Raw genomic sequence first — 27,965 nt, 5'->3', positions numbered from 1 at the left:
AGAAGGATTGTGGTCAAGGCCATTTGATAGACTACTTGGGGAAACCGCATGGTGAAAAATTCACTTTTATTTTCTGCAAAAAAGAGGAAATATATGTTCAATTACTGAATAGGTTGGAAAGAGGTTTGGAAAACCAGTCGTCAAGAATTTTCAAGAAGGTCGCATAATATTCAACCTTTTTCTGGGTAGTTTCACGGATAATATACATACTATAAAGAACGAAGGCTTTTAACATATTCTAATAAATACTTTCAACACAAATCAATGCTTGATTGATGTGAGTGAAACAAGATATATATTTGGTTTATTGAAAAACTACTTAACTAATTGAAGATCTAAGATTTAACGCGGATCGGAATATCCCAGGTTAGAGAACAACGCATTGAACTAAACAATATTGTTTTGATTGTTTGATTTGGAGAGACTTTCGATAAGAGAGATAATTAGTTTTAATCATTACAAGAAAGTGTTTCAAAAGAGAAATAAAGGTATCAAAAGTATCTGCTCGGCTAATTTTAAAAGCTTTAATAAATTGAAAGCATGATGTGTCAAAGCAAACTTATTTCCAGCGTGATCAGACTTGTATTTTTATCTGGTCTTCAGAAACATCCTTTTCCGACTAACAATAAAACCAGGAGCAGCAACAACAACCCCATCCTACAACCGGGCAGGGCAGACACAACATTGGTTCTTAATGCGTCAAACTTTTGCTGCAACACGTAGCTCAAGTTGTACGGGGCCAGGCCCACTGCATTTAACGGGGCAACGTTTCCTTCGGGCAGGTGCTCGAAAGTGGGTTTGTTACCTCCACCAGGCCAAATGCCGTCCTACTCGCACACTCACTGACTGCCAGCTTTTGGGCAAAATATTGAAAGCAATTTTGTGATCAGAAAGAAAAGAACAAGGAAAAACTCTATAAAGTAATAACTATAAAGAAAACTGCAGCGATTTTCCTCGTCCCCTCGCACACACACACCAACACTTTGAGTGAAAAGTTTTCCATTAGCAGGAAGCAGGGAAGGAGCGAGAGGAAGCAGAAGGGAGAGGATGGGGCTGGCAAACACATTGTTGCCAAACTGCACATCAAATGTTCGGTTGCTCCTCGAGCATGAGTATAACATTTTTCCATAAATTCTTCTCCCTTTTTTGGTGCACATTTAAAGTTGAAAATCGGATTATAATAATCCCCTGGTCAGCCATAACGGTCAACAGGATATGGGAGAAAGGATCGGGCTGCGGGGGGCTTTCAGGAGCAGCGATGAAGAACTTTAACAAGTTGTAATCTTTTATGGCAGCAAATTGTATTTCTGCATCAAGGCGAAAGCCAAGACCAAAACCAGGACAAGGATCAGGACTATCTCCGAAGCGGAATCCCATTGTGGTTCCTCACATGGAGGCCGAATGGTTATTTGGTGTATACTCCATTAACTTTGCAGAACCCTGTCTTAATTGCTTGGGCTTCATTAAGGTCAGAACAAAACTAACCGAAAACAGGAAAAACCAAAAGGGAGAATTGGGTAAAAACTTTTAACTTTTTAATTTATGCATTGACAAACTTAAGCGACCAAATGGGACTTGGTCTGGGACCGAGCTAGTACCGGGGCCAGGCAGAAGGATAGCAGGACACCAGGACAGAAGGACAAACAAAGGAGCCAAGTCTGTTCCCAATGCGATAAGCCGCAAAAACTGCACTCTCAGACACTCCTGCGGCAGCAGAGAAAGTTCAGTGGGGCAGACACTATCGCCCCTATAGAGAGGGTAACCGTAACCGGAAAAAAACAAACAAAATAGAAAACGTCGACTCGCCGTCCCCAGTACTCTTTTTTAATTGCATCTTCAGCAAGCTACTGAGAGAAAGGAACTGATTCGTAAATCGTTCCTTTGACCCGACTTGACCGCCACAAAAAGGGGGTCTGCAGAAAGCTTCATCTGGTTCAGAGCTCGGTTCGGGAGGAGCTTAAGGACTGGACTGACTTGTAAACAGGCTTATGCGTCCTTTGAGCAAAGCAAGGCTGTGAAAATGATGGACTTCACTGAAGTATTATTCTTAAATCCTTAAATTGCTGCTAAGTATGTAGAGATTTATTTATAGTTTGGGCAGCGAATTGTGTAAAATGTGGAAATATATTTGTTTAAGACTTAAGCATTTCAAAAAAGAAATTCATAAATTACTCAATATATAGCTTAATCGCACTTAATTGTATGCTAATCTTTTGCTTAAATTATAAAAGGGGGCATACAATTGGATCTTATTTTGAACACTAAAGACTGTCAAACTTCATAGAACAAAGTGGAAACATCTATTAAAAAGTTTCCGATAAATCATAAATCCATCAACCATCTTCCAATCAAATTAGTCGGTCTCCCATCGACGAAGACGATTAGCAAACATTCCGTTCCAATAAATATGTCCGATCATTTGGTTGGACTGGCTTGACATCTGCTGCTGTGCTGTTGATGTTCCGGCATTTCACAGATTGTTCAATTACAAAATAGCTACAAAGCCAGCGATAGAACAAAGGGATGCCCAAATTGCCTACCAAGACAGATTGCTCGGCTCTGAGAGCTAAATCAAAATAGGGTTTCCAGGAGGAGGAGGAGAAGGAGACCTATTAAACCGCTTTTAGCACTGAGAGCAAACAACGTGAATCCTCATACACAGACACAAACAGGGAGGGGAAATGGGAGGCAGGGTTGAGCCAAACTTGTGAAAATTGGTAAACAATTTATGTGGTCAAATAAAATAGCACTGAAGTGGAGCTGGCTAAAAGCGAAGGCTAACGCAGGAGCAGCAGCAGCAGCCGAAGAGCCAGACGCTACAACAGGAACGGAAACAAATTTATGGCTGCTCAAACCAATACCAGAATACTGGCAAAAACTTCAGCCAGCAGGAAATATAAAAATAAAAGATATATGCAGTCCGAGCAGCGTCGTAGTCAGAGGGGGGAGTCCACAGTGAAATATTCGTAAAAAAAAGTATACCAAAAACATCCGATTACCGAAACTGAGGCAGGAATATTTGTTGTTTAATTGGGGACTGTAGGAAAGCCCAAACATAATCGTAAGCTGAACAAAACCAACGAAACGAAATGTATTTTTGCGCAAGAATTATAGCTACAGATTTTGGCAGATCGTTCTGACTTCCATGTAAGGCAATGGCATGAAAAATATATAGCGACGATTAAAAAATATCATTTTAAAATTCAGGTACTCGTACGATCCCTCGATAATCGTAATGCCTACGCCCTTTGCCGCATACAATAACTGCATAGATGCAGATACCACACACACAGGAGGAGAAGGATATAAATTACATGCTTAGCTACTCATAGTTCTTAGCCCCCTTTGGCCTCTACTCGAATTCACAAAGTTTTCGCCTTTTTTCCGTTGCATGGGATTGTTTTTGTAGAGATTATGAAATAAATTTCCACATGCCACAAAATTTCTGCATCCACAGACAGAGCAACAAATATTCTAGGTACTCATACTCATACTCATACAACATACATATAGGGACTTTTTCGAAAGCACTTTTCGCTGAATGTTGCACTTGAGATGTGCTCCGGCGACTGAAAGTAGGCAACGGAACCAACAATTACACACATACTATTTGCAGAATACCCACATATCCATGGGAGAGAGCCGATGGCCATTCCAGTAACAACAACAAAAGATTTGCATACGAAAATATTTTTCAATCGCCCCACAGGTTTTTCCTGCGCATGTGGTTATGTGTATTTGTTGAGGCGAAGTTTCCCTCGATATGAGTTTTTTTTTTGCCAGCACAAGCAGCGCTGGAAAGGAGAAAAGTTGTACCTCCAGACAGGAGAAAATTTGTAAAGTTTCTTCCGTTTTCAATACATATATTATTGGAGATATGGATTCGGGCTCTAAGTGGAGTGTTCGCTGTGGATGTGAAAACAGTAGTCTTTCTTTGGATCGATTTTTTTTCTGATATGACACATTGCTGAGAAAAGTGATGAAAAATAATAAAGTCTAAACCAAACCTGGACCTGCATCAGCGAATATTTTTGTTTATATTGAGATTTTCAGCCAAGGGAATGTGAAACGACACGTTGTATTATGATTCAGATTTCGAGCCAAAATAAAACTTCGAATTAATTGTAATAATCTTTGAAAAAAAAAACTGCAATCAAATTTGCAATTGAATTTACAAAATTTGATGATTCACCAAAATATTAGATCAAATCCTGAATCTAAGCTTATTTACATATTAATCAATTAATGCCTAAATAAACATTGTAGCACTAAGGATAAATGTTAAATGAATACCTAAACTGACCCCTAATCGTGGGTATGCATGTTTAATTAATTATTAGCTCTTCCACCTAACTGTCTGTAAGTCAAAAGCCACTTAGTAGTAAACTTATCACAGACCGCTTAGTAATCATTTATAAATTATCATCGAATACCAACCACATACCAAATGAGCTCAAAGTAATTGACCTGCGAACTCCATTGGAATAATTTGTAGATAAGTCGACGCATCATTTATTCAATAAGCTTGAATCATGAATTGTCATTTTATTTATACAATTTCTCCCATTAAATAATGCTTCAAGTCCCATTTTCATATCTATTCTTGAAAATGATAACCAAAATATGGTTTTGCCATAATTAAATTAATAAATGGTACCCATTCTGTAGTCAGATTCAAAAAAGAGCACCTTGAACTTGATTAAAAATAATAATGAATTAAATTCTTCCCACACAGGATGTGTGGCCTGTTAAACACATTCCCATTCTCTTTGAAATAAGTCCCCTTTGAACGGAACTCAAATTAATTATGAACCAAACGGTTCAAGATACCCCAAAAAGAGTTTGGCATAAATTCCAAAAAATATGTATATTCCCACAACGACGCGACGAAAACTAATTAACGCCCAGCCCACTCCAAAACACCTGGCTCAGCTTCTTGTTAGCATTTTCACAGGAATTGCCTTAAATCCTATACACAAAAAAGAAAATCACTCTTTTTCATAAACCACAGCCGACCTAACCCGAAAAAAGAAGGGAAATAAAAGACCAGGAGCTACAAGAGAAATGCCTTGCCGTGAGAAGAATGCGACGCCGTTGCAGGTGGCAGTAAAAAATTGTTGAAATTTCCTCAGGTCTTTCGGTCTTTGGGTGAAGAGCGGGATGGGATGACCCTGGCTGTTTCAGGCCCTCGTTCTGGTGCAGGGGCCGCGGGTCATCCGCAGCCCAGATCGGGGCACAGCTCATTAAACGCTGTCACAGGCTACGGCTACCTTACCTCCTTTCGCTTCTGTTTTTAAGCCTGTTGCCGTTGTTGTTGCTGTTGTTATTGTTTCAAGGATAATCCGCAAACGCTGCCGACGACTTAATGCGCCCCTTGGCTGTGCTAAATAGCTTTCATTATTTTACTTTATTCTCACATAAAGCGCACGGAGAACTTTTTTCGGAGCCATTTTTACGGCTCCCAGAAAGTGCAACTGAACTGAAACAGAAACAGAAGCAGAGGAACACAGGAACAAACAGAAGAACAGAAGCATGAAGAGATAGAGAAAGAGAAAGAGAGAAATAAATGTTCCTTCTCGACGGGTTAAGAAATTCCTTTTTTTTTTTGGTTGGAAAGTCTTTCTGGGCCAGCATTCTGTGTGGACAGTTTGCTTTAAGGCTCCGCCATTTCCCACTCGGCAGTAATAAATCATTTCACATATCAATCAGTCAATCAAATAAATGTTTTTACTACCCCCAGTCCCCCGGCCAGTATTGATTGTCCCACTAAATACGATTTTGCCTAGTCAGGAAAATATGGGGAGAGGCAAAAAAGCAAGAGGAAGCGGGAAAAACTCTGCTAGGCATTTGACATTTTCCATCAACAAAGAAGGACGAAAGCGGAAGAAGCAGAGCCTGCCCAAGACATTGTTGCATACTCGTAGTCGTAGTTTCCCAACAACTATGGCAAATGTGCCCAATGAGAGACGGGGAGAGGTATATGGAAAAGCACGGAGGGAGGGACACGTCTCGATGCAATTGACAAGTTTTGTTTGCTTTTCGGATAACTTCGGGCACGCCCCTCTGTCTGTCTATCTTGGTCTCTGTCTGCTTTGGATGTGAAAGGTTATCCCTGAAATTGGCTGGGGATTTGATCGAAATTATACATTCCGAATGGATATACAATAAAAATGTATATATATCTACATATATGTAATTGTAGAGCACTCAAAAACATATAAAGCGGCAAGTAAATAAATATTTGATATATTTTGCCGTTTTTGATTTATTTTAATAAGACTGTGCATTGTACGGTGGAACATTATATTATTATGTTCTTGAAAAATTCTTTAAATGTCGTCTTTTTGTTTGTTTTTTTTTTTTTATTTATTAACTTATGGAGTATGTATCAAATGGATTATGTTTTATATATATATTTTTTTTTTGTGGCCTTTTTTTTTGTTTTGGGAACTGGCGATCATTTTAAGCTTTTCTTTAACGGACCGTAAAGGTATGATGTTTTTTCCCCCCGATGATGAATAATTTTCTCCAGCAGTTACTGGATGTAAGTGATGTTTAATGTGATAATCTTAACGATAATTCAAAACAAGATGATGAGACTATTAATTCTCGGTTTATCCTATTGACTATACCCAAAATATAATATCTATGAAATCCAGTTCCTACCTTCAGATCATATATTTCGAATGTATTTGATTAAGATTTTGTTATTTTTTGTTGATCAATATATTGCCGTTGATAAAAAGTCGCAGATTTTTTCTTTTTTATGTTTTGGTTTTCCCGTTGTTTCTGGTTTTCTTTTTTCTGCACAGTTTTCCAAACAATTTTGCTTTATGTTTTATGCAATTTTAGGGTGATTTATCCTCGAATCCTTTAAGAGGCAGCGAGGCGACAGCTAACGCCAACGAGCGGTTATCCTGTGTGTTTGGCCAGGGGCAAGGGGATTTATTTTGCGCTGTTCTCTCTTCCTCTCTCTGTTCTCCTCCTTGGCTCCGCTTTTTTCTTATCTCATTTCGCGTATCACGGAACTCGTTAAAATCACCTTAGAACACGTGACTGCACACACACACGCACACACTCATTGGCACGGACACAGGAAGCAACAGCATCGCACACAGTAACAGAGGACAGCTATGGTCGATCCCCGGCCGGATCTTGGTGGGTCCTGTGTTTTTTCTATTTAGATTTCAGGTCTTTGAATGCAATTTTAGAAGCACAATGAAGCAGTCGAATTCTCGCAATTTTCTGCTGTCTGCGGTCTGTCTGTTCGCTTCAGCTTGGACTCGGAATCGGATTCAGGTTCTGGTTCTGGGTTTTATTATTTTTATTCCGTGCAACTCCGACGCACGACGGAAAAAGCACGCTCGTAATGGGAATGGGAAAAACAAGATCTACGCACGTCCTCACGCAAAGACAACGCAATGTAAACTGCAGCAGCAGACGGCCAGCCCGAGTCGCCTCGCGTAGCGTCGAGTCCAAGGCACAGATTTCCCACGAGTCCGAGCCCCATATCCTGCGATATCCTGCGAATGGGGAACCAGAGCACATGACGACCGAAGCACGACGAGGCCAGGACGAAGCATGCCGAGAGAGCGACCAGCAGTGGGGGAGTAAGTAAAAAGAGAAACAGAGAGACAGAAAGGCAACAAGAGAGCGAAGCGTGTCCGTTGCATGAAGGGAGAGTGCCAAATGTGGTGGAAACGCCACACTGCTTGCAGCGGTTGCCAGCTCTTTTTCCCCTCCGAACTTTAGGGTAGGTGAAGTTTTTTCAATTTCAAGAAATTGCCTACTACACGCTGAGCGTTTTGAAAAATCTGACAAATCTCTTAGGTGCCCCCACGTCTACTACTGTAGCCGCTACCGTATTTCCATTGAGAGTGTTAATGAGCTTTCTGGTGACTTGCAGTTCATACCGGTACGACGAACGGGTTTCATAGGGGCTGAGCTTGGGGTTGACACGGCAATTGACGTTCGTCAATTATTGCACTGCAGTGCAATCAGAATTTTACTGTATTGTGGTTCTCCGGGGTAGACCAAGTCGCCGGTTATCATCTGTGGCTACCGCATAGCCGGAGAACAAAGAGCAGGGTCAGGGCTACCGCAGAATGTAGTCAGAATTAAGCCACTGGATAGACACCATTCTCGGACACCGTTTTGCACAGGGCTAGCCCTTTTCGAGAATTATACACATGTCAGGAAATGTGCTAATGAAAATGTTTCGTGGGACAGTATTTCTTTGTTAGTCTTTTAATGCTGCTATAAACAAGGTCATGTGCACGACGAATTATAAACAATGAGCTTTCCTTGATTTCTTTTAAAAATAACCAAATTTCCAGATACGCAGATTCAAATGAATAATATGTACATATATATCTGCACCGAGAGTGGAATTATTACAATTAAAGTGTATTTACTAACTTTAATTAAATACTTTCATATTTAAATTAAATATTTTCATATTTTAATTAAATATATTTTCCTACGAATATTATATAATTTTGTTATTTTATTATAGTTAGATTATATGTGGTCTGTATTAAAAATACTTTTTAATGCATTTATTCTTAAACAAGGTGTAAGTTCTCTTTAACTTAACTATATGTATTTTAATTTTAAGACCGAATATTTTATTGAAATATGTATGGATCTGTCTCTTTCAGCATGTTTCTCTCAGTGTGCTTTAAATAAGTATATTTTTTATGAAAATACATGGAAACGATTCGAGCGGTACATATTATATTCATATTGCTTCTTGCTTTTTTAGTTATCGTAGGACCTGCCACAAAATTAACCATAAATTGTCATTCTCATTCCCCTTTTATGCACACTGCTTTAATATTGTTGCCCCACCCGGCTTACCCCTGTAAACTGCTTATTAACCGTGATTTCAACTAGTAAAAACTGCTTGAATATATTAAGAAGGGGAAATGTTGAAGAAGCTGCTTTAAAGTGGTAAATGATAATCTAAATTTATGATCCAAGTATAACAGGGAATATTTATGCGGAAATACATCTGTTTGGTGTTCTTATTACTAGATATAATGATTTTATTGATTTTTACGTTCCTTTCAGTATATTTTTCTCCATCACGTTTTATACGAACTGATACATGAACTGCTTTACCATCTTAATAATACCCCTCCACAAGCAGTGCATTAACACAATCACCACACTTCTCCTTCGGATGCACTGCTTTATACCTTTGATGTGCATGGTGAATTTTTTTTTAAATCTAGAGATGTATCTTTATTGAAACCAAATCAAAGAAGTCGCCGACATTTATCCACAATTAAACATACACAATACCCCTGCTGCATCGATGTAAAATCTTCGTAAATCAAAATTCCAGCACCATTGCATGCACCTACGAGTATCTTTGCAATTCTGAGCCGACTTTGGTGCATGACCAGGAATGGCCACAGCAGGCGTCTTTCTGGCTGGGATCAGACTCCCGATTGGGATACAGCATAATTGTAAATCAAACCGCCTGCCAAAAATTTGCAAAAAGCCCACTCGATGCGAACCTCAAGTGGAGCATCGACCATGTAAATGACCCCTAGACAACAGGCAACGGAGTTGGGTGCTGGGATAAGTTCCCATTGGCATTGGCAGAAACACTTACGGCCCCAAAATGTCATAATCATAAAAATTTGCAATTATGCTGATGACCGCAGTACAGCAGCAGCAGCATCCAGCATCCATCCCCACAATTGGAGCAAAACATTTCCAGTTCATTAGCCCAGCCCCGCTTCCTGCCTCCTGCCTGCTGTCTGTTCCGTCCTCCAGATGCAGACACAGCTCCGTGTAAGGACAGCAGCACACATTAGATTTTGTTGCCTCAGGATACGAGCATTTTTCTTGGCAGGGCTTCCTCGAACTCTGCCGACGATGACGATGGGAATAATGCAATACAAATTATGCAGGCAACTGGAGACAATAAAGTCATTAGCCCCATCCCGGATGCCAAGAGGCAATGGCTCACCATTCACCAAGCGAGAAACGAGTTCGAACGAAGAGTTCGGCGGAAAACTGGTCGATAATGGAGCAGAAAGTGTTAAATATTTCACAAAAATTGTATCCAAACGGGAATCTAAGAGATAGTAAGAGATCAATGCAAAAAAATTTCAGCAAAAAAAGAAAGCCTTGCTTCGGGGTTGAAACATTTGATACTCTTGCAGATCTACATATAGTTACTATGGTTCGATCATAATTTCATCTGGAAGAGCATACGCAGAATAGAGCAACCTAATACACAAACTTTCACAATTAACTATACATTTTGATACCATACCATACATAGTCTTTTAGAAAGTCCCACCTTCTTTTCATCCACGATTAAAGGAAACAAACAGCTGATAGCTTTTCCATGACATCAATTTATTCATATCAAATGTGTGGCTGTTTCCGTTGCTTCTTTTCGTATGGTATGGGTTTCTTTCGTTTTCAGTTAATTTACATAAATTCATTTCTTACAATAGGGGGACTTCGTTTAGTTAGATTTCATAAATAATTCACAATATGTTTTTGTTTGGGAGGGTTTTCTATAAATAGTTGGTTTCGGAATAAATAAATCGCTTAAAAATAGGTAATTGTGGGATACTGAATACTCGCCCCGCCCCTAGCCCTTAGCCCTCTGCGCACTTTGTTACTTAGAATTTGAGTACAAAAACGAGTATAAGTCAAGGTCAAGGCCAATCTGTGTGCATTTGTGTGTGAGTTTCTCTCTCTGTGTGTGAGTGTGTGTGTAAGTGATCTTTTCTCACAGGCGTAATTAAGGGAAGGTTCTGACAAGTATTCAAATTTTTTTTAACATTTTCCGGAATGGTTTCCCATCTTTTTTTCTTAGTCTAGAATTACCAAAAAACGAATAGTTTTGCATGCAGGAAAAAAAGTATTTTAAGAATAATATGACTAAAGGATGATAGGGTGCGATTGAATAATAAATAAACGAGTGTTCTCCGGGAGTCGATGACCGATCGCCGATCACCACTGGTTGGAGGGACGGCGCTCAGCGCCTGGGGCCGCACTGCCGGAGAACCGCGGCGATGTGGAGTTCTGTGAGGAGCTGCTGCTGGGCATGCTGCTGCAGGCCGCTTCGTTGGCCAGCAGCGTGTGTATGGCCGCCAGCAGCTTCTTTCGGGCTCCAAATGCCGTGATACCCAACTCCATTAGATTCTCCTCGGTCAGCGTGGTGAACATTTCCAGATCGATTTCGTTGAGCACAAAGATCTCTGCAGGTAAAAATGGGGATTGTATTATAGAAACACATTGATTCCATATTTCATCGCAATGTAACTCGAAACTGAATTATCTTACCGAGTGATTAATAATAGATCTTAACTAATATAGATAAATATTATCAAGGGAGTATTTCTATTGTTTCTAAACCCATCTTGAAAAAAGTTCATCTGATTTGAGAGAATGGAGTTGTAAATTCATCTGAGGATAATTCTGCACCTCTTGACTCTTAGTGACTGACATGGGGATCCGATCATACGAATCCAGTACACATCGCATTTGCGACACCTGTTTGTCAAGCTTTAACTTAAATATCTCTCCTGAAAACTGAGTTTAATTTTCCCAACCAGTGCCTAGTGTGTATCAAAACGGTACTTTACTAATCGTACTTCTCCAATATCCCATATATTTCCTATTTACTCACTGATGTAATGCTCCAGGCCGAGACTTGTGAGCAGTGTCTGAATGTCCTTGTGCTGCGACAACTGCATCCGGCGGTTCACGGGCGTGGCATCCAGCAGTCCTGTGGTGGCACTCAGTCCGTACGGAGAGCTGAGTCCTGGCGGCGGTGGGGGCATACGCCAACCCTGACCGCCGCCAGCAGCCCCGTTGTCGTCCACCGTCTCGATCGGAGCCGGAGAGGTGCAGCTCAGCCCCATGCCCATCCAGGCCGGGGTGGGGGTGCGAAGCTCTCCCGCCACCGGAGTCCGCTCCATGGCTTTGAAGCCCAGGGCGCGCTTCATATCAAAGTCGAAAGCGCGATGCGTGGCATGCTGGTGGTGGTGCTTAGCACCTCCGCCGCCTCCTGCCAGGTCGTAGTGCAGGCTGCGATAGCTCTCTGCACTACCGGGCAGCAGGTGGGCTCCGCCGCCTCCGGAGTTGCCCAGGCCCAGAAGAACTCCGTCGCTGAGGCGCCGTCCGAGACGAGCGGCCCCGCCAATGCTTCCCGCCTCGCTGCTGTAGGTGGAGTCCGGCGAGTAGTGGGCCCGGCTGCCGCAGCCCGTCGACGAGGTGGACGACACCGCTCCCTGGAGCTGGGCGTACGGTGGATACGACTGTTCCAAGGAGGTCGTGCTGCTGCTGAAGCTCTGGTAGCCGCTCGTATTCTGGCTGCAGCTGTTCCTCGGCGAGACATTCATTCCGCCGCCGACACCCGACGAGGGCGGAGGAGGAGGCTTAAGCATGCCCGCTCCAGCCCCAACCCCCGCACCCGCATTAGCCGTGCCAGGAACCTGCAGATAGTTGTTGTTGTGGTTGGGCACAGGACCAGGACGTCCTTGGCCCGGTCCCTGCACCTGCCCCTGTCCCTGAAGCTGCTGGTGCTGAAAAGCGCTGTTATGCAGCTGCATGTACTTCTGGGTGGGCGCACAGATGCCGGTGGGCGTGGCCAGGCCACCCACCGCCGAATTCGCGTTGAGCAGCAGATGGTTGTTGTTGGCGTACGGCGTCAGTTGTCCCGCGAGTGCTGGCGGCAGCAGCGACGGAGTCTTGGGACTATCCACGTAGCCGGCGAGAAGAGCCGTCAGCTGTGTGCGATAGGCCAGATTTAGGTCCTTGTCCTTGGGCATGAAGTAGTGATCAGGGACTTCTGGCTTGATAGCGGGCGTGGCCAGGCGAAGGATCTCTTGGCGAGCCTCATATATCTTGTCTGCGAAGAGCAACAAAAGGGAATTATAAGGATCTGATGTTGATAACAAACGATGATCAAAGATTACAATGTTAGTAATGGAACTATAATACATATGATAGCCAGATGGATCTACCCACGACTTTTCTATACTAAAATGTAGTGGATCATACTTGAATGAATCCATTTTTATGGATGCAGTATCTGATACGTATTCTGGATAAATATGTAATTAAAAGACCACTGAATCATAATTGGGTCATAAATGGGAAATCAAATAAAGAAGTTTTCCTGTCAAAGATTTTTAGGATCTCATCAGATAGAAGTCAAAAAAGTAACGATAACAGATCTGAAAGAAGTAAGTAAGACAAACTGCTACTCGTTCGTAGTACATTTCGTTCGTTCGTAGTATTTCACACAATAATATCGAAAAATATACTTTCAAGTATCTTAATATATTTATATAGCGGTCTAAGAAGCAGTGAAATTTAGACAGATTATTTCACGTAAATTTACTGATCGAAGTGGAAATTCAAACATTCTTGTCATTTGTGCTTTATGATTGCTTAGTGTATATAAACTGCTGCCTAATCTTATAAATGAATATGAATGCTGTCGTCAGTCCTAAGGTGAGAAATCATAGCTCATAAAATCAGCTTAAAAACGGACAGGAAAGGACGGGAAAAATGTGATGTAGTGGCAGTAGAAACATTTAAACAAGATCGAGAGTGTGAACAAATATTCAATTAATATGTAGCGCGCGTCGGTATCTCCCTCCTTATCGATGTTATTCATGACAGATATCAATAGCACATATCGAGTAAGAAACTATCGTTATGAAAATGGCGAAGAGTGTGATCGAAGCCAACACGGCGATGGTAATAAGACATAAACGGAGGTCTAATTTATAACAAAATACTATTATCAAGCAATATACTTGGGCGCCTGCAGTGACTAGAAAGATTCCCTTGAGCCCTTTAAAAAACATATTCTTCTAGAAACCCCATACATACACGTAAGTTAGGAAGCAATAATTTAGTTACTACTAGTATTTCGAAGTCAATTGACATTCGTTTACCTATAAACTTCTCGACGCCCTTGACCACGATGGCCAGTGTGCTTTGGCGCTGCTTCTGTCGCAGCGTGATGTAGACACCGTACTTGGTATTGAGGCTCATTATTTCGGAGGCATCGTTCTGGTTGTCGGGAAAGTCAAATATCAATGCTACGGGCAAATTGCCAAGCAATTGTTGTCGCGCCTTGTAGACGTCGTCGATGCGTCCGCTGATCGTCACCTGCGACTTCTTCAGCGGCTTTACGTTCATGTCGCTAAGATCGGGAAATATGATCTTGGTCTGCGTGCGTTCCATGATGCTCAACAGATTCACGTTGTTCTTCCCCTTGACGATCTCATGGTGTTGCGGAGAGATCTCCATCTGGACATTGACGAGGATTTGGCTCTGCAACAATCAAGAAGGAAAATCACTCACCACGCCCCCCATTTTTCAAGATCAGTTGCAAAGTGGGTAAAACCTACCGCGATGCTCTCACAGGCAAAGTTGATCAGCAGCTGGGTGGCATCACGGACCTGGGCCGACTCTTTCTCGGAGCCCTTCACCAGGACCAGCGAGGTGTGCAACTTCGGACGTGTTGAGAATATGACCTAGAGGAGAGATCAGTGATCGGAGAATGAAGTGCACAATGAGAAGTATGTATCTAGTGATGGACACACCTGCACATTGAACTTGCTCTCAATCATCTTGATGTAGGGCGTATCATGATCCGGCTGCTGCTTGCTAGGACCCATCACGGGCATCTCGAACGAGATGAGCAATGGGGTGGATAGACGGACCAAGGCACGGGCCCGCTCGACTCCTTCTAGACTGCCGCACAGCGACACCTGATTGGACTTCTCAGTGGGATTCGAACGGTTCGAGTCCGGAAAGTGGATATGGGTGTGAGTGTCGTCCATGATGCGCTTGATATTGTTCCCGCCGCGTCCAATTATGTAGGAGTGGTCCGTGTAGCTGACGTCCATCTTCATGATCACACGAGTGCCCTGCAAATACCCATCAAATACAACATTTAGATGGTTTACGTAGTGCCTCATCGTTTACGCTTTATCTTACCCTCGAGTCAAGGCTGCTCAGTATGCGCTCCTTGGCACGCTGCACTTGCTCCACTTTGCCCACAATCCGTACATGGGGATCTGCCCAAAAAAGAGAAGAGATATAATCATGTACATACGTAATGAAGACATTCCATAGTTCTGTATAGTTATGTAATATTCTTACCCTTCTTGCTCTTGGCGCCGATCTTGAGTCTGCAAGGCCAGCTTACATACGTATCTGTCGTGTTCATGATCTAATAAAAATAATTACAATTTGAATCGTCCGTCAGTAATCAGTTTTCTCTCCCTTAATCATAAGGTACTAAAAATTTTGCGTTATTCACTGAAAATGTATGCTATAAACTGTCGATTTACCAAAAAAACAACCATTGATACTGAAAATTTTGTTCGCACGATAAAGGTTTTAGATTTAAGTGAAGCTAAAGTCATAATATGACATCTAAAGCAAATCCTTTTCAATGAACTCTATAATGTATTTTTTCTTCCAATAAATCCTAAATAATAATGCGAAAGCAATTAAATTAATGATGTAGGTAAAAATACTACAACTCATTTTGGAATCATTGCAATCTAAAATAAATCTAAAAGACTTTAAATATGAGTGCTGTACTACGAAATGCAATAAATACATGTTTAAATTGTATAATTAATCAAATCCAATAAACCTAAATGGGGGCACTACCACACAATATACTAACATAAGAGCTGGAGAATAGAGGTATTTATATACAGATTCTAGGAAAGCTAACAGAAATCAATAGAGAATGTGTGGAAGAGGATGAAAATGATGATTGAGTATTGATTGATTGAGTTGTACAGTTTACAAGGCTTATGGATAAAGTTTTCAGAAGCTAAACTACATTTTCCATTTAAAAAAGTACAACTTGATAGCTTATATTAATTTTCTATTCTCAAAGATCTCTTTTCAGGATCTTATTGTATCTTTATAACATTACATCGTAATATAGAGTCTGCACTTACATCATGAAAGAAATACTCAGCCCCATTCATGCCCTCGATGGCGCTGTCCGCTGGAAAGAAATTATAATTACAATTAGCAGGAGTTGGGATTAGGCAGTTTTCGCAGCAGTCTTACCCTTTATCAACTGCTCCAGTTTCTGTCGATCAACCTTGAAACGTTCCGTGTGCAGATCGTCTGGATTTTGTACGCCCAGCTTCAGTGCAATGGCACGTATGTCACTCCAATCGCTGTCCACGGACGAGATCTCGCTCTGGGTCTCGCTGGGTGCCCCGCTTCCGGCCAAGGTACCCGATGGCAGGGCCTGGAGACTGGCCAGGGACCCAATGCCGACAGGATTGACCCCGCCGCCAGAGCCAGCACCTACACCGCCATCCACGGCCACGGTGGACGACTTGCCACTGGCCACGGCGGACACATCCGCGGCCGAGGGGTAGATCAGTTTGTTGAATGAGGCACAGGAGAGCATCGTGCTTGTCGGCGGTTGCTTGTCGGTGGTCGGGGCTCTACCAAAGATTCGAGGGTCAGAGGTCAATAGTTGAGGGTGTGCGTGTGGGTGTAGGTGTTTCGAAAAGTCGTTTAGTTTTTAAAACCAATCAAAATGTCCGTCTCAGGGGTGGTTCTAGTGGGCTTTCTCCAGTTGGTCGATGCGTTCCTGGTCAGCGATGTGCGATGCGTGCGAGGGGGTGCGTAATGTGATAATATTGCTTACAGGTGTACTGATGAAGAGAGCTGTGAAGGAAATTTGAAAGGCAATGAAGACTATGAAGACCTATATCGACATTATCCAGTTTGATTGGTACACACAGATATGCCGATTTAAAGCTACTTAGAAAGAGATGAATAAATGTAAATATTTTTAAAGGGTAGTGCAAATTAGACTAATTTTTTGAGTCATATAATATTTCTTAAAAAATTTAATTTTCATTTTGATTTTGATTGAAAAATTTTTATACAAAACTATATGTTTTTTTAATACCCTATCAAACAAAAAACTTCATTAACGCTCTAAATAAATGGTATTTTAAATCCAAATTATTTCTTTCGATTGCAGATTGAATGTACAACTCAACTTTTCTTATATTCTGTTTCCTCCTCATTTACTTTTCATAAATATCTTGTCTCCTAATTCTTTAGTAGTATACCTTTGTTTTAAATATTAAGAAAAACACACAGTATATTATTTCTATCATAATTTATAACCTTTGTTTCAATTTCGCTTTTTTCTGTTGCTCCTAATTTTGTAGAACCTAACCTCTCAAGACGATTGTGGCAGGCTTTAACCTGCCATGAGGTTTGCCTCGTTCGTCGCACCATTTCCTTCAGCGAGATCATATAAAACGAAAATGATGTAAAGTAGGCAGACGGACAGAGTCGTAGAAGAGGCAAAGAACGAACAGAAACAGTAATTTCACTGTCTTTGTCACTTCTTCCGTCACTTTCACTTTTTGCGGCGAGACTTACCGATGAGAGATCGCTCGGGGATCTCTACTTTAGGTTGAACAATCCCTGAAAGTCCAAGCAAATGGCATGCGTTAAGTCCTGGACGAATTGGATGGCCTCCACGAGACAGACGTTCATAACAAAATTTCGTATTTGTTGAAATCTCTCGACGAAAGGCATTTAAATTGTGATCTACACAGTGGATCGAAGGTGTATATATCAGTTTATATATCAGTATCAAATTGTTTCGTGTTTGCTTGTGTGTGTGCGTGTGTGTGTGTGTGGTAGTGGACGGGGTTGCGTCAGACTAGATCGTGCGAAACTTAAGCTTTCCTCGGGGCTACCACTTTTAAGTATGACTTCTCGAAGGCAACTGAACGCGGCTGTCGGGAGGGCAAAACGGCCAGGTCCCCCATTAGGGACCTGGAATGACCACTGGAAATCCTAACTGTAGTCGCGATGAATGCGAGTGGGAGATTATCTCCCGAGCGTTGTTGTTGCTGGGTCAATGAACCGAGAGGAGAGACACAAAAACAAAACAAAACTTGGATCGCAAAAGAGTGAGAGCGTGAGAGAGTGACAGTGGCAGAGCCAGTGGGGCCGACAAATCGTACTTTTTCCGAACGTTGCTGGATTGTTGCCAGCATAGAATATGTAAACATATGTAAGTTCTCTTCTCTTCCTTCCGCATTCGAGCACACATCTGTTAACAGAGACGTTAACAGTAAAGTATGTTAGCTCTCTTCCCATTGAACAGGCGCCGCACAGGTTAACAGGTGCTACTAGCGCGGTCCCTTTACAGTCCGCCCGAAATGTTTCCCAACATTTTCATTCATTTTGGCGCCAAAAGAAGGAAAGAGAGAGAACGAAATTGGGAGTCTGCTTCCCGCCAAAAACACACGACTTACCGCAAATTGAATTTGGATCGAAGCACAAAAACATAAATAGCTCAATTAATTTACTTAAACACAATCAACTATAAAATCAGATGGACAAATAACACGCTCGTTTCACGTTAAAAAAATATGCATAGTTTTGTTAATTAATTTTAAGCGCAATTAATTTTCCGTCAATTGGTCAAATTAGAGGTCGGGTCGTAATGGGATTTTGTTGGCAGTCGAAGTACTTTTTTTTCAATGTAACCCAAAAAAAAAGTCACTGCCGAAGTGATGTCTGTGTGTGTATGTGTGGGAAGGAACAGAAACACGTGTGCGAAAAACACAAAAGAAAAAGGGAATGCAAATTGAATGAAAAGCGAAAATGAATTTTTGTCCAGGTGGTGGTCGGTCCGAAGGTCAAGTCAGGGAATTGTGCAACGCGCTTTAGTAATTGGTAGTATATTCCATAGATTTTCAAGTATTATTCAGGCAATGCGACGGAGTCTCCTAGTAAGTGCGGGGCGTGCTGTGGTCGTCATTGAAGCGCGTTGACTGAAGCTCAGTCTTGGTCCACGTCCCAACTGACCTTCACGTGAAAGCTCACCTGCGCGGAGCAAAAGAGAGAGTTGGCAACCAGAGCGGTTCTCGATCCATTAGCAGCGTGTGCTTTGTCGGATATCATAACGGCTCTGGCGAAAGCTTTTTCTTAAGTATGCATGTAAGTACTTCCTAAACGATCATTGCATATACCTACTATATAGTATGTATATGCATGTATGGTGCTGCATTTCCTAGTCAGTATTCAGTTGCAAAACATGACTGAACAGACATACTTATAAGTTGTTTGAATAGACGCTGACCTATAAATTTAGCCATTCCAAAAATAGTTAAGTCTCGTTTGGGAAGTACTTAGATGAGTAAAAGCCCAATAGCTCTTATGCGCGCTTGAACGGTAATCAGATAGAAGAGAGATAAGCAGCTGCACTTCATCCATCAAAAACAACAGGGTTTTGGCTTTCTATGCTTTGCTGCTGATATTCTGCTGATTCTAGAGGGCAATAAAATATTGAATATGGCACATATTTTAAATATGCTGGGCTCCAAGTTTTCGCATTATTATGCTTTGTGTTCGATTAAGCGCAAATAAAAGTTATACATACGAAAAATAAATAATAATAATATATAAAATTTGAATATTTTATTGCGGAAGGGTCCAGCGTTTTATTGGTCCAGTAAAATATTGCAAAAAGTATGCGTTTTATTTCTACTGGGGTCATCTACCTGAATGCGTCTGGGTATTGTTTGGTTGTCTGGTCAAAGGTCAGGGTCGCTCTTCCCAAAAACAATTCACTAGATAGCGTTGTGCTGTTGGCTCTTGTTTTATTGGACTCTCGTTTTCGTTGTAAGTGAAGTTTAAGTTGATACAAGCTAAAAAAAAAACAATAGATTGATTCTTAACCAGTGTTGAGTAATTAGCCACCTGTCTTACTCCTGTATATTTTCACATTCATTCATATTCTCACTTTCCCTATTTATATGTCCATCATTGTACTTGAACGCTGAAGAATGCCCATAATTGTGTTGTTATTGCCTATGTAAAAAAATAACTCTAACGCTCTCACATGCATATATATGTTAAACACCTTAAAAAAATAATATAGATTTGACTATAATTCGGATAGCAACAAAAATAATTATAGGCAAGACAATAAATACATAGTAAGATAAGTAACGCCATAATTTCTGCTTAATTTAAGAGCTGGCTCCAGGCTGTTGGTTTTTACAACGCCTCTGTCGAAGTACATTGGTGTGTGCATTAGAGACTGTTGATTATAGACTACGACACTTGAAGACATTTCCTTATTCCATATCCTTTTTTTGCTAATTTTGTTTAATATAAAAAAAAATATAAAAATAATTATGTATTTCATACATGACTTCAAGAAGGTAAGATTTTTGAAGTAACTATGCATGCATGTATTTGTGAATGTACCCACGTACACAGCAAACGATTTATTATGAAATTGTGATGGGGGATCGAAAACAATTTTGCGAATTCAAGCTGGTATTATATACATATTTAAATTAGTACATGTTACTAAGAAACTAAACATGAATGCAGATAATATATTTACAAATATTTTATTATCCAACCAATCAAACGAAATAGCATTTTCGAAGAAGAAAGGATTTCATACAAATGTTTTCGGCTTGAAAATCGGCTGCCCTGCACAAGTACCCACCCCTCCGTACTTGCAGACCACATCCACAGTTTCGAAAATACAAGAAAACTCACAGTCATAGCTAAGGACCATATCTAGCAAATAACCAAATATGGATCCGATCGGATCGTTATTATAGCCATAAAGAACAAACGTGAATTCAGTGGCTACAAAACGACTTCCACGCGCTCACTCACTCCTTCTCACACACTCTTCGTCATGCAGTGTGCGTGATCCAATGGAGCAAAGCGAGAGAGAAACGCAAACTTACTAATTGCGTACCGTGTAGAAATGTAGATAAATATACATTTTATATTTATATAAACATACAAAAAAAAAACGGAAATAATAATATAACGGAAAATATATAGAATATCTTTTAATATTACTACGACGCATAGAATCCCTCAGTTTGTCACAAATGGATGGATCAAAGGAGTACCATTCGGATTAATATATTTTGCACAAGCCCTTATCACCAACTTTTTTTCCTGCTCCGGGAAGATCCTCCAGTGTGACGGGTTACAGATATCAGCAAACGTAACGCGCAGTTTATCCACTATTAAATATGCATAAATATATATTGAAGTACGTAATACGTAGGCATATATAATTTATAAAATATTTTTAAATATTTAATTTTTAAGAAAAATATTTCAAGTCGGCATTTTTGAGGGATATACGATCGATATAAATAAGTGTTATACATTTGATGTGCAAAAAATATAGACTTTTTTATATGATAAATTAATAAATTTTCTAAAAGATTTGTTCGTTTTTAAAAAAGAATTTTAATTATGTATTTATAAAAAAAATGTTTTCACAATAAAGTGATACATGAAAAATTTCATTGCTTCATTGTGCTACATGGCACCTACACAGAGATGAAATGGTAACGGCGGCACCTGTCGTCAAAGAGAGCCGAGAGGAGCTTTCGGTAAGAATTTTCTCAAATTTCTCCATAGACCTTAGAGAATTAATACATTTTAATTATAATCTTATGGCCACAAAATATATCGCTCTAATGCAGATTATGAATTTGTATTCGACAAGTCGTCGGAGACACCAGAAAATGGCATTCTATATGATTCTTACATGAAAATGAGAGAAAGCTTTCTCAAGAGAACTTGGTGGAGTAGAGCTTTTCAGCGGTAAGTACGCCGCTAGTCCGCCTGATGGCGCTGCAACCTTTTGGAAGAACAGTGAAAATGTAAAGTAATCACACCCCACACCACTTTATTCAATATTTATTGTTGTTTATTTATATATATTTATATATAAATAATTCGCCTGCTTATTGTTCAAACAAATGCCATACATACATAAGTACTATTAGTATATTCCAATTCTGCGTTCAAATGACTTTTTACAATAATTCTTTTTTTTAAATTATTACATCATATGCCTGCTTTATTGATTAGGGTCTATTTTATTTCATTTCTGCGTTCCTGCATCACTGTTATTCGTATGATTACTTACGGCTCTAGGGCGTCTCTAGATCTATGTTGGCTTTACACGTGTTCGGTTATTGATTGGGATATGAATATTGTATATTCAATGGAAAACACATTTGCTTTACCATTTACTTACACTTGGTTACCATTTCAAATCTAGAACTAGTTTTGCGGTCTTATCAGCTAACAACATTTATTTTTGGCTGCATTTTTCTTTCGCTTGAAAAACAATCGAAATGAAGATACATTTATTGCGCAATAATCGTATTTCTATGTACACTAAATGAATTTTTTGTTACAATCTTTTATGTCTCCTCTTTTATGATTATGTACCATAACATAACCGAAACCATATGAGAACTTAGGGTAAAAATGGAATTTACCAACAATTTATTGAGCAGAGAATGTAAATTAGGGAAGACAACTTTCACAACACGTTTTGATTAGAAAAATCTGAGCGCATGCATTCCACATAAATATGTATATTTTATTTTTATTTTAACATTTACATATCCTGAAGTTCCTCTCAAGAGTACTCCATACTCTCGGTTACTATGTACAAATGTAGGCTTAGCTTTAATTAATTATTATTTTATTTGTTATACTTTAATTTATATTTGCTTCCCTTAGGGGTTTCCATTCAATTTACAACATTTTCGGTACTCTTTTTTTTTTTGTTTACCAATTACATTAACATTGATTTATTTTCAAGGCAAAGGAACTATTTACCGCTGGATTTTTGTTGGCCAAAAATTTTTAAATAATCTTCATATTTCTTTGATTTTATATATTGACAAATAATAAGTTGAAAATCAATTTTATTTTAGTATTCTTGTGTTCTATTTTCTGTCTTCTACAAATCAATGTCAATTGTTTTCATAATTAATTTCGCTTTTTTCCAAACCCGTAAAAAGTTCCTTTCTATACAGTGCTTCTATTATATCATATGTATCATATTTAGATTAATAATTTCAATGTCTGGAGTTTCTAAAAATATATTTACATAATGAATAATCACGAAAAAAAAAACAGTTTGGTTTGTTTTTCTAGGCCTGTGTGACACCTACTTTCGATTCTACTGACCGACTGGGAGATAATTAATTTTCTCTCTTGGAAAATGGTCTGTATCAGCAGTAATCCTTTCCTATTAAATTAATTTCATTCCATTCATTTAAAATTTAGCAATTTTGATGTATAAACCCATCTCACCAATAGTTTAATCTCCTTCTAAGTACGCCGCTTTCCCATAAGGTTTATGTAGCCAGTCAGTAGCTGGAGTCTGAAGTGTCACACAGTCTTCAACAGCATTGTCTAATTGGCCTAAGAAGCTTACGAAGTGCAGTCCAAAATTCAACTTGCTGTACATCGTATAGGTTTCGTTTTCACTCTTCTTCGTATTGCTATTCTTCTTTTTACAGTCAAACTTGGCTACGTGGAACCACCTTTCAGATGAATGTACAAGTGAAGAAATATTATTTTCTAGGTAATTCGTTTACAGGTCGATTAATGATAAACTGGTTTCTCATTCGACGAAATAATGTACTCTTACCAAATTGCATTAGCCAAGATCAAGTTAGCGAGATTCGACTGTAGCGTTGTTGTTTTTTGAATATGCAAGCTTAATATGTGACTTAGGATCGTCACAGAAAACCATAAAGAACTGTTAATGTTGTTGATGTTGCTTCGATTAGCAAGGTTTTTTTTTGTTTTGGTTGTTGTTGTTGTTGGTTTGACTATTCTTGCTCTGTCTCCCTTTGGAACTCAAGCTTTAAAAGCTTTGCTGCAAGCTGAATTTGCTTATGAGAATGCAGCTGAATTCTGAATACACTGAATCTCAAACGGAGTAGAATATGTACATTTGAATCACTGCAATTTGCAGAATACAAATCCATGAAAGGGTGTCATCATTCGTAAGCAATCCCACATATTACTTCCAAACAAATCATATTAAAGTTGCCTTTCACGAAGAGTAACATACCATCAATGATTGAAGGGACTGTTACCATTGTGTATTTTTTCTGAATTGAATTTCACACACGCATTTCTCTCAAACTATAGGGTTGTGCCAGGGTCGATGTTTGCACTATTTTACCGATTTTATCATCTAGTTATATGCATATTTCATATAACTTTTCATCATCTTACAATAATACATACTCGTATAAGACTATATTTCCTGTTATTATTCAATGATTCCTAGAAGGTCTTCCCTTTCTGGCTATACTTAATTATTCTCGCTCCTTCTTCGGCCCTGACCTTATGCATAACACTTACGAACTACAGCGTCCCAGGCATCCAGCCATCCAGCTGGCGATTCCAATTAATATTCATATATATTAATTATTTCCTCCAACTTTTCACTTTGCAGGGCATGAAAATGATGGTAGGGTGGGGATAGGAAGACAGGGAGAAGAGGAGAGAGAGGCTTCACTGTAGCACAAGTGGGCAAACACCTTAAGCTACTTTTGGAAATGGATTTCATCATCAATTCGGCATCAGCACGAGAGGCAGTCGGAGTCCCCCAGAACAGGCTTCCACATCTTCCGTCGTCGAGTCATCAATAATCGTTGATCCAGCCAGGGCCGTGCCACGCCCACAAGTGTCGCTGACAGTCGCTTAACGGCAACTCCAGATGGCACTGTTGCAGCTCCCCTTTCTTTGCCCTTAGCCTTTGCCATTCCCGCTGCAGTTGCAGTTAAATCATCGCCGGCATTTGCCACACTTGCAACATTCGCATCATCATCGTCTCCCTCCACGGTCCCAGTCTCAGTCTCAGTCCCAGTTCCATTCACATCATCCTTCTCCTCCTGGATTTTCATGTGGGGATGGGGATTGTATGTTGCCATTGCCATTGCCATTTGACAATTATAAAAGCATTTGACGCTCGCTCTAGCTGCGGATTTGGCCGCCTTTGACATTGTCACAGCCTCCGCTTCGACTGGCAACGGTTGCTGCTGCTGCTGCCCCATCGATGTTCCTGTCGCTGTCGCTGTTGCTGTCGCTGTCGATTTCTTTGTGTATTGACAGTTGATAATTTGATGGGCCAGCAGCCCTAGCAGACACAAAAGAGCTGTAGCTGCTCCTGGATCCGCTGCTTGCGTAATCCAGGCACCGAGTGCGTCCCACGGCCACGCCCCCACCAGCTGCCTGTTGATGTGGAGTCTGATCCGAAGTGCTGCCCCGAGCTTCGATGGCCAGACGTGCCAAAAGATTTCATGTGCAGCTGTCGAAGCGCCTGATGCACTATTATCCGCTAAAAAGAGACAGACAGACAGCTATGAGAGAGATGGATAGACAGAATGAGAGAGAGACAGACCTAGATGGTGATGGTTTAGAACGTTATTGGTTCGTTCTCTTTCGATTCCTTTGTGAAAAGTAAAGTAATAAGAGGGATTTACAGTTTTCCAGGGCTCCAATTACTTGATAGAGGGCTACGGCTACCCTAATGAATGGACGTTTTTTAGTGACTGCTTTTTCTTACGGTCATATCGGTCCTGTATGTCCGATACAGATGAAATATAATTTTCAATTCTAGCTGGGATTGGTACTTCTTTGTATTAGGTTCTAAGTACAATTTACATTGTTTGGGTAGCTTTACGGATTGTAACTCAAAATTCCTTAATCGTATTTATATGTATTTTTCTGAAAAATCGATTGATTAGATTTTAAAAATGGTTTTATTGGTGGCAGTCGGGCAGTCCCCTCTGGCTGCGATTCGCACGCAAATCCATGGGACGATCTCCAACTTGGTGGAGTGCCTGCATTTTGTCGTTGTAGGGCACACAATATAAATTATGTAAATACAATTGTGCAGCATAAACATTTTGCGGGCTGCCACCGCACCGGAGGAAGCCACTGAGGCGGAGCAGGCTTATCGAATCAAATGGTGGGCAAATCAAATTGGTATAAACTAAGTTTAGACATGAAAGATTGTCGCGGAATTGTGGCAGACTGTGCGGGACGGAACTGATGATTGGGGCCCGCGGCACAGATGTGCGGATGTGCAACGAGGGATTTTTCCGCTCTTCCTGTTTTTCCGCATTTTTCCTTTGCGGTTTCCCTTGCAGAGGCTGGGAGAAGTGTTGCCACTTACTTGAGGCAACATTTACTTAACACCAAGCATCAACACCAAGAATAACATGAATGTAAACGCATTGAGCTGAAAATTGTATTTAAAATTGAGTTCAGTTTGCGACTGATGGCAGCGCCATGGACTCGGGCGCAAGCGAGTGTGCAAAATTCTTTGAAACGCAGCGCCCGAACAGAACTCCAGAGCCAGAGCGGAGCACCGAAGCAGATGCAGTGGGGAGATTGGATGTCCCGGTTCCAGTTTGTACTCCGTTCCGAACTTTATGCAAATGCATTTTAAACACACAAATACACTCACACACACGAACCCACTCGAGCCACCGTCTGGGTGAATACTTGAGGCTGTCCTGCTTTTTTGTGGTGCAACTGAATTTGCGATGTATTCTCAATGTTTACTACTCAAATTTGGTGAAATTCAGCAGTGCAAAGACTCTCGTGTAATGGAAACGTTCGATGAAAGAGATTAAGACGCACGGGGAAGAAATATATTCATCAGATATCTTCTAATTTTAAATCTTAAAATTCAAAATATTTAAAAAACTAGAGAAATCTCCATTTTCTGCTGCAACCAAAAAGGACAATTGGCCGATTTAGCATGCCTTTTGTGAGGATGAGACAGCATTTCACCTGTTATATTAATGATTTCGCAACATCGTCTTAGAAGCTGGGGAATAAATAACACAAACTTTCAAAATGCTTACATAGTATTTACATATGAATTGGTTTATGCCATCTATGATCTATTTAGATAAAAGATAGTCCCCTAGGTTTCACGAATCTGGCCGAAAGTTTGAACAACTTCTTCGTACTTCTTCTGAAGTCAAATCACTAGATCGTACAATAAAATCATATTCAATTCCAGTCAAACGTAATAACTAAAAGATAGGCCTCAAAGGAATCTCTTTCAACCCAAATTGCAAGGAAAATGAGTAAATTATTGATTTTAGTCAATGGACATTTACTCGTATAGGCTATTATTTTGTTGGATCAATTATTGTTAATTATTCGACTACTTACCCGAATAGTATGTCAAATATGATTCATTGTGATCCTCGAAGCCTCTCTCGCCATTCGTATGCTCATCGAGCGGATAGTTGTTGATATCGTACGACCTGCCGGAGGCCATTATCCTGGGTCTGTCCTCCTCAATAACACTCTCCATTTCCTCCTTGAAGATGTCAAAGATATTGGCCGTGCACTTGAGCTAACAACCAGAGAGGAAGAAACTTTATTAGAGTCTGAACAGAACCAATTGGGGAATGTGTCTTGCGTGGGTCTCGCTCTTACCCTCATCTGGCCCTTGAGAAAATGCTGAGTGGTGACCATGAAATGTATGGCACTTGTAACCGATTCCAGTGTGGTATTCTCCTGTTTCTCAATCTGATACGTCTTGATGTGATGCGGTGGCACCTATGTGAAAGCACAAGCGCAAGGAGAAGAATGTCAAGTGCGATTCAAACGTGCAGATGCTCCAATTTCCAACAAAATCAATTTATAAATATTTATCAATGGGACAGCTGCAGCCGCCTCTTCGATAGTGCGACCGACCGCCAATGAAGTGTGCTGTACCCCACAATATGAAAGGAATAACTATCCCAAAAGCTGACACTTCTACTCATTCCTCCCGCCCAAAAAGGAAAGGGAACCATGCCACAGCACAGGCAAATTTATAACTTATGAATGATGAATAGATTTACGCTTGAGTGATTAACTAGAGCAGAGAGCCCAGAACTATGGCGATGGAAGGACGATGATGATGATGGCGTGATACACCATGATGGGAAGGCGCAAAGGACATGGCAGAGCTGTGCTGAAGACGAGGCCACTTTGTTTGCGGTGAGTTTAGTTAGAAGTGCCTCTGCAGATACCGTTGCCTGACCCGACCAGCCACCTAGCCATCCATC

At 40.5% G+C, this 27,965-nt stretch overlaps 3 protein-coding genes across 4 annotated transcripts in view; all 3 read right to left on the bottom strand.

Annotated features, from left to right (window-relative positions):
* Positions 1-10,356: 10,356 nt before the first annotated feature.
* Positions 10,357-16,450, bottom strand: LOC6602424 (protein bicaudal C). Its single transcript, XM_026987835.1, has 9 exons — positions 16,093-16,450; positions 15,978-16,027; positions 15,160-15,229; positions 14,995-15,074; positions 14,598-14,924; positions 14,403-14,528; positions 13,944-14,325; positions 11,663-12,886; positions 10,357-11,231 (listed from the first exon to the last, which is right to left on the bottom strand). Exons 1-9 carry the CDS (start codon positions 16,442-16,444, stop codon positions 10,984-10,986), a joined length of 2,859 nt encoding a protein of 952 aa, XP_026843636.1. The 5' UTR covers positions 16,445-16,450; the 3' UTR covers positions 10,357-10,983.
* Positions 16,451-16,643: 193 nt separating this feature from the next.
* On the bottom strand, positions 16,644-17,779 carry LOC113565538. Its single transcript, XM_026987836.1, has 2 exons — positions 17,440-17,779; positions 16,644-16,707 (listed from the first exon to the last, which is right to left on the bottom strand). The coding sequence occupies exon 1, from the start codon at positions 17,596-17,598 to the stop codon at positions 17,464-17,466; it is 135 nt and encodes a 44-aa protein (XP_026843637.1). The 5' UTR covers positions 17,599-17,779; the 3' UTR covers positions 16,644-16,707; positions 17,440-17,463.
* Positions 17,780-23,818: 6,039 nt separating this feature from the next.
* Positions 23,819-27,965, bottom strand: part of LOC113565557 — a 50,079-nt gene continuing 45,932 nt past the window's right edge. Inside the window, exons 7-9 of one of the 2 annotated variants that reach the window (XM_026987870.1) lie at positions 27,349-27,471; positions 27,079-27,265; positions 23,819-25,225 (exon numbers count right to left, since the gene is read on the bottom strand). In XM_026987870.1, the coding sequence (XP_026843671.1) occupies positions 24,468-25,225; positions 27,079-27,265; positions 27,349-27,471 (1,068 nt within the window). In that variant the 3' untranslated portion in view covers positions 23,819-24,467. Of the gene's footprint in view, positions 25,226-26,674; positions 26,726-27,078; positions 27,266-27,348; positions 27,472-27,965 lie in introns of those variants that run through there. The other variant, XM_026987871.1, reaches the window with a different exon arrangement.

The sequence above is a fragment of the Drosophila persimilis genome, unplaced genomic scaffold (assembly GCF_003286085.1).
Source record: "Drosophila persimilis strain 14011-0111.01,24,50 unplaced genomic scaffold, DperRS2 tig00000124-arrow-pilon, whole genome shotgun sequence".
Taxonomy (NCBI): Eukaryota; Metazoa; Arthropoda; class Insecta; order Diptera; family Drosophilidae; genus Drosophila; species Drosophila persimilis.
The sequence above is the reverse complement of the archived record's forward strand: the minus strand, read 5'-3'. Positions and strand labels throughout refer to the sequence as shown.